The sequence below is a fragment of the Triticum aestivum genome, chromosome 7D (assembly GCF_018294505.1).
Source record: "Triticum aestivum cultivar Chinese Spring chromosome 7D, IWGSC CS RefSeq v2.1, whole genome shotgun sequence".
Lineage (NCBI taxonomy): Eukaryota > Viridiplantae > Streptophyta > Magnoliopsida > Poales > Poaceae > Triticum > Triticum aestivum.
In genome coordinates, this window is record NC_057814.1 from 251,040,297 (window position 1) to 251,054,557 (window position 14,261).

The 14,261-nt window shown below is 50.8% G+C and overlaps 1 protein-coding gene across 1 annotated transcript; it reads left to right on the top strand.

Annotated features, from left to right (window-relative positions):
* Positions 1-4,443: 4,443 nt before the first annotated feature.
* Positions 4,444-5,318, top strand: LOC123163875 (uncharacterized). The gene has a single exon (XM_044581274.1). It carries the CDS (start codon positions 4,593-4,595, stop codon positions 5,190-5,192), a length of 600 nt encoding a protein of 199 aa, XP_044437209.1. The 5' UTR covers positions 4,444-4,592; the 3' UTR covers positions 5,193-5,318.
* The last annotated feature ends 8,943 nt before the right edge of the window (positions 5,319-14,261 follow it).

Below are 14,261 nucleotides of genomic sequence, written 5' to 3' on the forward strand. Positions count from 1 at the left end.
GGCGATGGTGATGATGAAGTTACCGGCGCAGGGCTTCGCCTAAGCACTACGACGATATGACCGAGGTGTGTAACTATGGAGAGGGCACCGCACACAGCTAAGACAATTGATCTTGTGTGTTCTAGGGTGCCCCCCTGCCCCCATATATTAAGGAGGGGAGGGGGAGGCCGGCCGGCCCCTGTAGGGCACGCCGGGAGAGAGGAGTCCTACGAGGACTCCAAGTCCTAGTAGGATTCCACTTGGAGGAAGGGGAAGAAGGAAGGGAGAGGGAGAAGGGAAGGAAAGGGGGGCGCCGCCCCCTTCCCCTAGACCAATTCGCACCCAAGGGGGGCGACCAGCCCCTTGTGTCAATTCTCTCTCCCAAGTAAGGCCCATCAAGGCCCATTAGTTCCCCCAGGGGGTTCCGATAACCCTCCGGCACTCCGATAGTTATCCAATGCCTCTTAGAACTCATCCGGTGTCCGAATAACACTGTCCAATATATCAATCTTTATGTCTCGACTATTTCGAGACTCCTCATCATGTCCGTGATCTCATCCGGGATTCCGAAAAAACTTCGGCCATCAAATCACATAACTCATAATACAAATCGTCATCGAACATTAAGCGTGCGGACCCGACGGGTTCGAGAACTATGTAAACATGACCGAGACACATCTTCGGTTAATAACCAATAGTGGAACCTGGATGGTCATATTGGTTCCTACATATTCTTTGAAGATCTTTATCGGTCATACCGCATAACAACACACGTTGTTCCCTTTGTCATCGGTATGTTACTTGCCCGAGATTCGATCGTCGATATCACCATACCTAGTTCAATCTCGTTACCGGCAAGTCTCTTTACTTGTTCTATAATGCATCATCCCGTGACTAACTCACTAGTCACATTGCTTGCAAGGAACATAGTGATGTGCATTACCGAGAGGGCCCAGAGATACCTCTCCGATACACGGAGTGACAAATGCTGATCTCGGTCTATGCCAACTCAACAAACACCATCGGAGACACCTGTAGAGCATCTTTATAATCACCCAGTTATGTTGTGATGTTTGATAGCACACAAGGTGTTCCTCCGGTATTCGGGAGTTGCATAATCTCATAGTCAGAGGAACATGTATAAGTCATGATGAAAGCAATAGCAATAAAACTAAACGATCATTAATGCTAAGCTAACGGATGGGTCTTGTCCATCACTTCATTCTCTGATGATGTGATCCTGTTCATCAAATGACAACACATGTCTATGGTCAGGAAAATTAACCATCTTTGATTAACGAGCTAGTCAAGTAGAGGCATACTAGGGCACTCTGTTTGTCTATGTATTCACACATGTACTAAGTTTCTGGTTAATACAATTCTAGCATGAATAATAAACATTTATCATGGTATAAGGAAATATAAATAACAACTTTATTATTGCTCTACGACATATTTCCTTCAAAGCCAAGTGAAGCATTTGGACTCATGATGAGCGAGGAACTGGGCTGCATAAGCAGATTTGATTAAATAATCCAATTGGTGGTACTCAAGTTAGAGTTGATGATATCTTCCTAGTCTAGCATGAGCAAGAATTGGCTGATCTAGGCCGCGAGAGTTACATATTCCCCTAGTTATGGTAAGGACGTTATCATACCAAGTCCTCTGATCCATTTATCATCGCTCAGCTCGTGCGGCACAATCATGTTCTTCCTGGGAGAAATCTTGTATAACTCCAGTGCTAGCGACTTCAACCCCCTCCCCTTTCCGCTCTAGTTATCATGCCAGAGAAGCTTCTTGTGCTTGTTCCTAATGGTGATGGTGGTGCAGACCCAGAAAAGGTCCATGTAAACTTGATCGCATGGGATTTGTGTTACCACCATGGCCTCCCAAGGTTTGTCCATTATAAGTAGGGCCAGGAGAAGCACAACATGCGCCCAAATCTCTCAATGCTGGCGATACCAAGGGCACCCAGCTTATTTGGACGGAAAATAATTGACCAATGAATGACCACCAGATGCTTGCTCATGGTCCTCCTTTCCTCAGACGACGTCACATGTTATTTTGTTGAGTTTTAAGAGGGTGAGCGTCGTAATGTGGTATGCGGCGGTGGTGGAGAGAAGGAACTTGGCGAGTGCAACTCTCCTAGGCTTGTTAAGGTGCTTACCCATCCAACCCCGCAACCCTCCAAGGAAGGAGGAAATCTTAGCTGAGAAAGTGGATAGGACGTCAACAAGGTTAATGCCAATGCACCTGATGGGGAAGGACTCGTTCTTAGAAAAATTGTGATGAGTCCGCTAGCCTTCCCAAAATTTGCAATCATTGCAGCTGTGCATAACTTCTCCTTTTATGCGTTCCAAAAATGTATGCATCGTCTATAAAGACCGAAATCATGCACACACGGTGTGCGACCGGATGGGTTTGAGAACACCCCTCAAAGAAGTGAGTCGAAGGATCTGCTGTAGGTGGTCTCTTACCAGGATAAAGAGCATCAGAGGTAGTGGATCACCCTAACGTAACCCGCCAGCATGCCTCAAGGAAGGTCGGGATTCCCACTTAGCTTGATCATCAAGGACGAAGAGTCTAGGGACAAAAAGAAAAACCATCCCGCCAGAACTAACCGAAACCCAACCAATGTAGCACTTCCAGAAGGTAGACCTATTGACAGATCCAAAAGCCTTTGTGCATGTAGCTGTCATAGATACGATGTTTCTGGATGAAGGCACTATGGAAGTTGGAAACTATCATCGGCACGATCGGAATGATCTTGTTGGCCAAGAGCTTGGAGAAGATCTTGGAGGTTGTGGATGAGATTAATTGACCGGTAACCGCCCACCCCATACACATTAGAATTCTTGGGCAACATGATGATCTTTGCATAGTTGATAAGGGGGCGTAGTCTCCTCAGAGGCAAGATAACTATAAGATGGCCGAAACCACACCCCGCTTGATGATCTCCCAACAAAACTTCCCACTAGCAGACTTGAAGAACGCTCTCATGAATCCATCCGAGGCCGGTGCCTCGACGAAGGGGAAAAGAAAACCTAGCTTTTATCTCTTGCCCACGAAGGGGCGTTCAGTTTCAACAATTTGTGGACGAGGATGTCTAGATTGTCTCGGTTGAGAAAGGAGGTCCACGTAGCCGGCGTGCCAAGCCGCCTCAGGAAATGCGATAACATTAAACTCTCCTTGTCCTCCCTAGTGATTGTGATGCCCTGCTCGCTTTGAAGGGTGTGAACGAAGTTCTTCCTCCTACGGCCGTTCACCCTGCCATGGAAAAGCTTAGTGTTCTTCATTCTGTTATTTTTAATGATGTTTCTAAATCCTATTCATGTATTGTGTGTTTATTCTATTGCTTTTTGCATAGCTTGTCTTCTTTTCATAGAAAGACTACATGAGGCCTATACATTATAAATATGTGCAATCCACAACTCCACAATAGAGATATTCTTGTTGTTCATAAATGCAAGGTCTTGCTATTAAAAGTAGAAATGCATGAAGTTTCGAGAGTATTATGTAAAACTACTGGACTCCATACAAATGAACACACTTTCGACATGTTGGGCACGAGGTGCTCTCATGGTGCCGATCTACGGCTACTTTGCCCTCCACATCGACATGTCCTTCGGTGAATGGTGGGCTGCTTCCTGCTGTCCCCCCCCCCCCCCCCCCCCCCCCCCGCACTCCGCAAGGGACTCTCCTCCATCACGCTCACTGCCAGAGGACTATGGAGACACCGGAACGGATGCATTTTTTATGCGCAACGACCTTCGGTCTCGCATCTCGTGTAGTCCATAAAAGAAGACGTCCGCCTCTGGGCCAGTGCCGGGGCCAGCGATTGGCCACTATGTTACCCAAGAGATAGTTTTCCATATTTTTTGTTTCGGCTGACAAACCCTTGTCCCTCGGCTCTGGTCTCCTGAGCTCATGCCAGCTCATGTACGTGATGCTCATGTAGCCACACTTTGTACTCATTCTTCTCTCCTATCAATGCAATGATACACAATCTTTGCGTATTCGTGAAAAAATAGAGATTTTTGTTTGTCAATGACAAATATTCAGAGTTTGAGTGGTTTTACACAAAAGTACACGGATTCCGTTATAATGGATGGAGAATGTTTGAAATACTATATTTTCTTTTTCTTTCAAACATATCAAAGTATTTCCCAACTTTCTAGAGTTGGATATAGATGTAGTTTGAATATGGAGTGGACATCCATACCCGAAAGGTAAAATGCATTCCTGAAGTGCACTCCTCAAAAAGAGCTTTTGGTCCATGGAAGAGTTTGATTGGACAGTGCCTCTCTTGCTGCGAGGCTTTTGCTTTGTCGAGCTCCCAAGTTTCTTGGTACCTTTCCTTCTTTTGACCTTCCCTGTTAACCTGAGTTGGCTAGCTGCCTGCATCTATAAATAATTGAGCTCCCGTGTCCTTAAAACAAGGCACATGTCCCATGCATCAACACTTCAGTCTCGCCATTACCAGTACCACACACGCACTCGCTAATTGCAATTTACAACCAGCAGCACCAATTTGTTCTCTCTTGTCTGCATTCCTGCACCCGCTTCAGAACTAGCTAGGTAGTCAAGGAGTTCGAAAGAAGCTAGCCAAAAAGATGAAGGCCAAGACGAAGATCAGCAAGGCTGCCGACTTCTTGAGGAAGGCGGTGCGGGCGCTGAGGGGCAGGGCCGACGTCCTCAGGGCGCGGCTCCTCTTCCTCGCCTCGCTCCGCCACAGGACGGCAATGGTCGGCACCGTGTCGCGCCACCTCCGCGCCCTCATGCCGGGCCGCCAGAGAGACCCGGTGCACGACCACCGCAAGGCCCTCGCCTCGTCGACGATGGCGGCGGAGGAGGACGGGCAGGCCGCGATGCATGGAGTCGACGTCCCAGGCCTCTCCGAGCTGTTGCAAGAAGTGGTCGGCGACGACGATGATGGCCACTGCGGCTACCCGGACTGGACGCACTCACTGTTCGACGACGACGATGCCGACTGCAACCTCCAGGAGGGCGACGATGTTGACGACGAACGCGGTGGTGGCGCGGAGGCAATGGAGGAAGATCGGCTGCCTGACGACGAGCCGTCGGTGATGGACGTCATCAGGAGGTGCAGGGAAGGGGACGGAATGGAGTTCAACATCGAGGAGGAGATCGACCACGCCGCTGACATGTTCATACGGCGGGTCCGCAGCCGAATGAGCAACCGGAGCTTCTAGACGTCCGGGGCCTTCGATTGGTTTGTTTCTTCGTGACTGAGCTTTCAATGCGCTTTTAGTGGGCTTCCAAATGTCTAGTACTACTACATAACTCGGTTAAACATGGTATATGACAGATGCATGTTTTTCCCGTTAAAGTCACAGATGTATGTATGTCATACTTGTGTACTCCCTCCATCCCATAATATAAGAGCGAATGTCAAAAACGCTCTTATATTATGGGACGGAGGAAATATTTCTGAATAATTATACAACTATTATCGTCATATTAGTTTCACAACGATCTTCCTTAATTGTACTGGACTTGTTCTCAAGTACCAATTATACTAGGATTTTTACTACAATATTCAGCACTTGATATTTCTAAATTGTTTCTTTCACACATCTACAATAAAGAAACTAAAATTTGCATAGACATATCATAACTTTTTTACCAACGATATTGGAAACTAAGATTTTTCTTCTTCGAGAGTATACTTAGACATCGTAACTTTATAGAAGGCAGAAATACCAATGCAAGAGAACTACAACTCGCCGAATAGCGAGCATAGCATGAACTCCACATCCTCGTAGCACCAAACACACCCTCCGACCACACAAAACTACAAGCAAAAGGACATGTCCTAACAGAGAACAACACCGCGTTTCAACCAACGTCGGGCACCTCCGAAGACCACCAACTCCCCCTGGACTTCGCTGGTCGACGCACCAATCACCCTTGATGCCTAAGAGGAGGTGGCAGGACTTGATTAGAACCGAGAAAGACACCGTCTTGGAGGCACCGTCGATGGGTGTATATAGCGCCGCTGGAGCTCAAAATAGGACCCGCAGGTGCCATCGCCGCCGGCCAGACAAATGCCTAGCAGATTTTCATCCGATTGTTGCACCTCACCACAACACGAAGGAATTGGGCAGCACTGTCCAAATAGCCTCGCACCGCCGCCACCGCAACACCTCGCCATTGTAGCCGCAAAAGATTGCATGACAGAGAGAATGGCAGCCCAGCCAGCACCTCCACCTAGCTAAAGAACGGTAGCCACCCCGCCCCTCTAGCAAGGGCCAGGACCGCCCAAGACAGCCGTCACCCATTCCAAGGGACGACTTTGCGACATCCCCAGCACCAAGGGCCCACATCAGACCCGAACAGGCTCGCGTCGGCGCCACCACGAGAGCATCATCGCTCACCCGCTCACTACACAGACCACAGGTGGTCGGGCGCTCGCTGCTCACCAGGAAAATCCCTCCTAGCAGAGCCATCACAACGCCGCCACCAAACCTGGCTGGTGGCTCGCGTCGTTACCTCCGGCACGCCATTGCGCCCGTCCGCCACCACCACACCGCTGCCCGTCTTTGCCAGGACCCTCTCTCCACCACGCCTCCTGTCGTGCGCACCACCTCATCGAGGACACCGCATCCGCCAGAGCTACGATGGAGCCCGGCGGCAGCAGAGCCACGGAGATACCACGTTCGGCCTAACAATGGTCACAACCCCGAACCCCGCCACCCAAATCCAGCCAGGGTGGATCCCGAGCCCCGGGCTACACCGACCGTCGAGACAGCACCACCAGCAGCAGGCGCCCCACCACCACGAGCACTGAGCAAGGACGCCACCGTGCCTCCACCGTGCCACGCCGCCAAGGACACCAATGGTCAGATCCGAGCCGTCGTCGGGGGAGGGAGGGGAGCTACGCCCGGGAGATGCCCCGACGCCGCCGGCACTGCCAGGGCTTTGCCTCGTAGTGGCCCATGGCGGCGGCGAGGGAGGAGACGGGGAAGGGGCGCCGACGACGGGGAGGATAGGGTTCCCCCCGTATCGCCTCAGAGAGGGAAGCCGGGTCAGGGTTTGGTGTTTCCTAAATGTGAAACTAAGAGTAGAAACACAAGTCCAAAAGACTGATATTTTCAGCTTATGTTTCTAATCTTATTTTCTGTGGGGCAACTCTAGAGAAGTTTTTTGTGTAGAAGTTGTAGCCTAACTTGATTTGGTACGGGCAAACAAATCATATACGTGGTGGTTTCTACATCAAAAAAAATACGTGGTGGTTTCTTTTTTTGTGGATCATTGTCACATCCCAAAATTTCAAATTTGGATGTGAGCATATCATTCATATGCATATCATATTTTTAGTGCATTTTAGAAGAAAACAAAAACTTGTTTGGCTATTTTAGACACACTAAATCATTTTAGGGATTTATTCCCTCTGTCCCATAATGTAAGACATTTTTTGATACTACACTAGTGTCAAAAAATGTCCTATATTATGGGATGGAGGGAGTAGTTAATAGTCCATACGAAGTCCATCTACATAAAATGATTTTACAAACATGCATTGGGTCTAAAAATAGTTTTCCTATTACCTATAGTAGCCCGGCTATTTTTGTGCAAGTTTCTGAATTTTTGGGATTTGAATAAGTAATTTTAAACTGAATTCAACCATAGTCCAAATTTGTTAGAAAAATAAAAAGAAAAATGAACTAGAATAGTAACTAGGGAAGCACACTAGCACAAGCCAACCGGCCTAGCCACAAAACCAGCCCATTGCCCATTAGCAACCCTGAACTCGTGTGTCGCCATAATATAACCTCAGCCGCACGATCTAATGATCGATAGACGGCTACGAGTGCACCCGAGCCTCTGAGCCACTAATACGCGGGGCCTGGCTATCAGATCGCCTTCAACCTCCAGCCGAGAAGCTCGGGCACACCTCCGCCCACATCAATGCGCACTCTTGCATGCCCTGCAAGATGCAACGCCCCAATGGCCATGCCGCCACCCCCTATAAAAACCCCTAGATGCCCTCGACCAAAGCCCCCACCCTAGAGCACCTCTCACAACCACCAGGCTGCTCGGAATCGACCCCATGTCGTTTCCTCTATAACCAACTCAGGTGGGCTATGGTAAACACTAAGCCCCGCTTTCTGCCCAACGCACCTACGTGCTCTAGCACACACGTTTGACCATCTGCGCATGTACAAGCCAATCCCGGAGCACGGCTTCGACCACTGATGACCCACAAGTATACGGGATCAATTTTAGTCCTTTCGATAATTAAGAGTCTCGAACCCAACAAGGAGCAGAAGGAAATGACAAGCGGTTTTCAGTAAGGTATTATCTGCAGGCACTGAAATTGTCGGTAACAGATAGTCTGATAGCAAGGTAATTTATAAAGAGCAAATAATAGTAACAGTAACAAAGATGCAGCAAGCTAGCCCAATCCTTTTTGTAGTAAAGGATAGGCCGGAACGATCTCTTATAATAAGCAAAGTGTTCTTGAGGACACATGGGAATTTCATCTAGTCACTTTCATCATGTTTGTTTGATTCGCGTTCGTTACTTTAATAATTTGATATGTGGGTGGACCGGTGCTTGGGTGTTGTTCTTACTTGAACAAGCCTCCCACTTATGATTACCCCCTCTCGCAAGCATCCACAACTATGAAAGAAAAAATAAGATAAATTTAACCATAGCATGAAACATATGGATCCAAATCAGCCCCTTACGGAATAACAAATGAACTAGGGTTTAAGCTTCTGCCAAACTAGCAACCCATCATCTAATAACTACTCCACGATGCTTTCCCTTAGACCCAAACATGGTGAAGTGTCATGTAGTCGATGTTCACATAACACCACTAAGGGAAACAACAACATACATATCATCAAAATATCAAACCAATACCAAATTCACATGATTACTTATGACAAGACTTCTCCCATGTCCTCAAGAACAAACATAACTACTCAAAAAACATATTCATGCTCAAGATCAGAGGGGTATTGAATAGCATTAAGGATCTGAACATATGATCTTCCACCAAGGACTTCTCCCATGATGAGAGGATCGCTGGTGTTGACGATGACTTCGATTTTCCCCTCCTGGAGGGAAGTTTCCTCGACGGAATTGTCGGTGCAGCAAACCCTGGGTCTATTGCCCATACTATGCACAGGCACGGGGACGAGATTGAAGCACCAACCCAAGTCAGAGTACAAGGGACCAAGAGATTCGAAGGACCAACATGCAGATCGGAGGGACCAAGATCAAGCCAGAGAAGCAAGATACCATCAGGAGAAGGGCCTCCTTTGTCGGGCAGGCGAGCTCGGTAAGGGGCAAGGCCACCCTCAGAAGAAGACATCCAAGACGTCCCAGCAGGGCCTGCCGAAACACACAGAGGCAGAACCACCTCACCAACTACTCTGCCACGACCCACGTCGTCAATCAGTGCGGTGTCAAGCCGCGAAGTGACTAAGTGGCAGCCATTCACCACATGGCAGCCTCTCCCTATAGGAAATACCTGCAGATGACACCCATCCCGCGACGTGTCAAGCAAGCAGGCGTGGAGCTGGCGAGATAGCCCGGCAAGCCTTGCCGGGCAACCAATGATGTGACGTTGAGCAGTGCATTTAATGCGCCCTGACAGCCCGCAGAGTTAGGTACGATAGCACTGTTTGCTATCTTATCAGTGCATAATGACTACTTTGCCATTGTGGTAACCCCTTGATCTATAAAAGGAGGCACATGGCAACCATAGAAAGGGTTAGAAGGTTGGATAACTCACACCCCCATACGCGCGTAGCCACTGCCCGCCCTGAGGCAACCCCTGCCGGGCAAGTGTACTACGCTCCACCACCACCTTTCCACCATCAATCCACCAAAGCTGGAGTAGGGTTTTATGCCTCACGGTGGCCCGAACGTGGGTAAAAATGCCTGCGTGATCTTTGTCGTGCTGCACCATGCTCGTCTGCTCTTTGTGCAACGCGACGCCCCCCTGCCGAACCAGCAAGGGGCCTTCTGGTCCCATAGGTGGCCGTGGTTTCCCACGACATCTTTGGCGCGCCAAGTAGGGGGATCGCTTGCGCGAACCTGAAGGCATGTGCAGCGCGTCATCTTCATCACCATCTTCATCTTCGATGGCGCCATCAACCATGGCGCCCAAGAAGAAACCCGGTTCTTTGGCTCATCCATCCACCTCGAAGGCTCCGCCGCCGGCGGCCTCTAACGCTGTGGGGGGCGCGGAGACACGCGAGGACATGGATGCTGCTGGGGATGTGGTCGGAGCAAGCGGCACCGTCACCACTTCTCCCGCGGCGGACGCAGGAGCAGGAGACATAGAAGGAGAGCAACATGAGCAACTCCCCGACGGCCATGCTCCACAAGGTCCGGGTGAAGGGGTTACTCCATCTGTGCCCCTTTCTCCCACCGATGGGCACAGCTGCAACAACGACCGGGGCGAATCGCCGCCCTCCGGCCGCTCCCACCACGGGTGCGGCCGCAGAGCGTGCACCTCCCCCGGGACGGGTCGACCAAGCCGTTGCGCCCGACGGAGCCACTGGCCCTCCCGCGCCTTCGCCGCACCACCGTGCCGTCTAGGTGGTCGCCCCTAGCAGCGGGGGCACAGTGATGCCGCCGCTGGCACCGTTAGGAGCCGAGCGACGGTGCGATCGACTTCATCGTCACCCATGCCAAGTACAGCCTCGGAGGCCATGGCGCGGGCTGCTCAGGTTTCCGCTAGCGGCCGAGTAGATGGACGAAGGGCGTGCCACCATCCAAAGACTTCTCGGTTTCACCAAAGCTGGGGTCTCACAGCAAGCTGGCCCGCCACAGCCTCCCCAGTTGACAGCAACGGCTCATGCTGCTCACCGTGCGGAAGGGGCCATCCTCACGGTGCAGTCCTCGCCACGGTAGCCAGTGCGAGCGCAATAGAATCAAGACCCCGACGACGTCTCGATGGCCTCTTCTGACTCACGAGCGCGTCCAGGCCAACGACGAGCCCCGGAGGATAGGCGGAGAGGAGACACGCGCCTCGTTGTCGAGCAACGCCGCGACGACCTCCGCCGGACCGATGGGTGCGACGGCCCCGACGTCGACGAGCCCGCGCTCGGTATTGGCGGGTGCCTACCTTTCGAGGTTGGCTGCCCTGCCTTTACTCGTGAGCTGCGGCAAGTCCGTTGGCCGTCCTTTCGCATGTTCAAGCAAGAGACACCTGAGAAGTACGATGGGAGGCTGAACCCGGCAGAGTTCCTGAGCATCTACACCATCGCTATTCAGGCCACCGGGGGAAGAGATGAGAAGGTGTTTGCCAACTACTTCCCTTTGGCCCTCAAGTCCATGTGAGGTCTTGGCTGATGCACCTACCGGAGAACTCAATTTCATCATGGGCTGACCTGTGTCATGAATTCATTTGGCGCCTTGATTGGTGGTCATCAAGAGCCCGGCAGGCCCAGCGACTTGCAGCTTCTCCAATAGAAGGAAGGAGAAACCCTCCGTAAGTATTTACAGAGATTCAGCAAAGTTCGTAGAAACATCCCAAATATCCATCCGGCATCCATGATAGCCACCTTCCAGTCCAATGTGCGCAACCGCCGGATTCCTTCCAAGATGAGCGTACGGTTGCCCATGACTGTGAAGGAGCTCTACACGTTGGTGGATAAGTGTGCTCGTATGGAGGATGTAAGAAAGTTGCCCGGAGAGGAATATTGCACCAATATTGATTTAGAGGATGATGATGAATCAACCAGTCAGAAGAAGAGCAAGAAGCGCAGTAAGAAGTGGAGGGATAAGGCAGTGATGACTATTTAAGGGTCGGTACGCCTAGTACCGGCAAGAAGGCCAAAGCTGAGGCCCCCGGCAAGGAAGCTTCCGTGTGCACTGACTGCCGGGAAGCCGCTGCTGCCGAGAAAGCCAGGAAAGGTGATGGGCCGTATTGCAAGATTCATCGGACCAAGGGCCACGACCTTCAAGAGTGTTATCACGTTGAGCAGCTTGTCAAGAGACAGAGAGTAGAGTATGAGAAGCGTCACAAGGAAAAGGGTCAGAATGTTGCTAGCGGAAAGGGCCGAGGTGGTGAAGTAAATCGCCCCGGCAAACCCTTTCGGAACCAAGGAAAGCCCGCCAGAGGTCGACAGAAGGAAGCCTGTGATGATGAGAGTGATGGAGGGGATGAAGAAGAAACCAGTGAGCAAGAGTTTGAAAAGGCCACTGACGCCCTGTGCATTGACGGGGTTGCATCTCTGCAGACCTCTCACCGCCAACTCAAGCGGTGGGCGCGAGAAGTCAATGACGTGGAACCAGCGCCAGAGGCTCGGAAGCCGCTCAAATGGTCACATACACCCATCGTCTTTGACGAGGAGGATCATCCTAGCCATACCACTGTGGTAGGGTGTTTGCCATTGTTGGTCTCCCCAACAATTCGCAACCTCAAGGTCACAAAGATGTTGGTGGACGGAGGGGCCAGGTTGAATCTGATTTCCCCAGCAGTTATTAGCAAGCTCCAGATAGCAGAGGAAGAGATAGAGGTTACCGGCATGTTTCGAGGAGTTAATCCCGGCAGGAGCCATCCTAAGGGAAAGATCACGTTGCTGGTAACGTTTGGGGGAGAACTGAACTACCGTACTGAGAGGATTGTGTTTGATGTGGTCGATCTCCCCCTGCCATACAATGGGATTCTTGGACACCCGGCCCTGGCTAAATTCATGGCGGCATCCCACTATGCCTACAACACCTTGAAGATGCCTGGGCCACTGGGAGTCATCACCATCCCATCAGATGAGAAGGATGCAACCATTTGTGTGGACAAGATGTACCGGGACGCATTCGCGGCAGAGGCAGCAGCAGCTCCCGCTAAGGAAAGCAAAGGAAAGAAGAGGGATTGTAGGGACTCCGGCAAAGGGTCCGGGAAGTGTGCCCCCACCGAGTGCACGGCACCCGTTGACAATGTGCCGGAGTGTTCCAATAGCAAGAGATCCAAGGTCGCTGCACCCCAAGTGAAGAAGGTCCCGGCAGGGCTGGCTGGCGTTGATGGTACTTTCACTATTAGTGCCACCCTTGACGACAAATAGGAAAGCGCGCTCATTGCCTTCCTGCGGGCGAACATCGATGTGTTTGCCTGGCAACCATCTGATATCCCCGTTGTTCCCAGGGAGGTAATCGAGCACCACCTTGTTGTCTGCCCACATGCCCGACCTGTCAAGAAGAAATCCGGAAGCAGGCCTTGAAGAGGCATCAGTTCATTGCGGAAGAGATCAAGAAACTTGAGGCAGCTGGTTTGGTCAGAGGAGTGTTGCATCCCAAGTGGTTGGCAAATCCAGTGGTAGTCCGGAAGGGTAACGGGAAGTGGAGGCTTTGCATAGATTTCACAGAACTCAACAAGGCTTACCCGAAGGACCTTTCCCTTGCCGCGTATCGATCAGATTGTGGATTCCACTTCAGGTTGTGATTTGCTCTCCTTTCTGGATACATATTATGGGTATCACCAAATCTTCATGTCCAAGGAAGATGAAGAGAAGACGCCGTTCATCACTCCATGTGGTACGTACTGTTTTGTCCGCATGCCATTTGGATTAAAGAGTGTCGGGTCCACTTTTGCAAGGGCAGTCTAGATTGGTTTTGAGCCATAGCTGCACAGAAACATAGAAGCCTATATGGAAGATATTGTGGTCAAGACCAAGGATAGGGCCACCCTTATTCAAGGTTTGGAGGAGACATTTGCTAATCTGCGCAAAATCAATTTGAAGCTCAACCCGGAGAAGTGTGTATTTGGTATTTCCTCTGGCAAGTTGCTTGGGTTCTTTGTGTCCCATCGCGGTATTGAAGCCAACCCCGACAAGATCAAAGCTATCGAGTAGATCCAAGCACCAAGGACAGTTAAGGACGTGAGGCGTCTGACAGGATGTGTTGCCATGCTAAGCAGATTCATCTCCAAGTCTGTCGAGTGTGCCCTATCGTTCTTCAAAATTTTGAAGAAGGCAGGGCCCATGAAGTGGACCCCGGAAGCAGATGCAGCTTTGCAAGAGTTTTAGGCCTACTTGTCCTCTGTGCCTACCTTGGTTGCTCCCAAACCCCAGGAGCTGTTGCTACTGTACTTAGCGGCAACCAACCAAGTGGTCAGTGCAGCCTTGGTTGCGCAGCGAGAAGTGGATGAGGCAGAGAGTGAGCAAGGACCGACAGAGTCAGAGAAGGACCAGGACAACAATGAGCACGGCAACGAGAGCAATCCCAAGGACGCGGCAAGGAAGAAAGCGGTGCAGCACCCAGTGTACTTCGTCAGCTCCTTGTTACAGGGGGCTAGATTG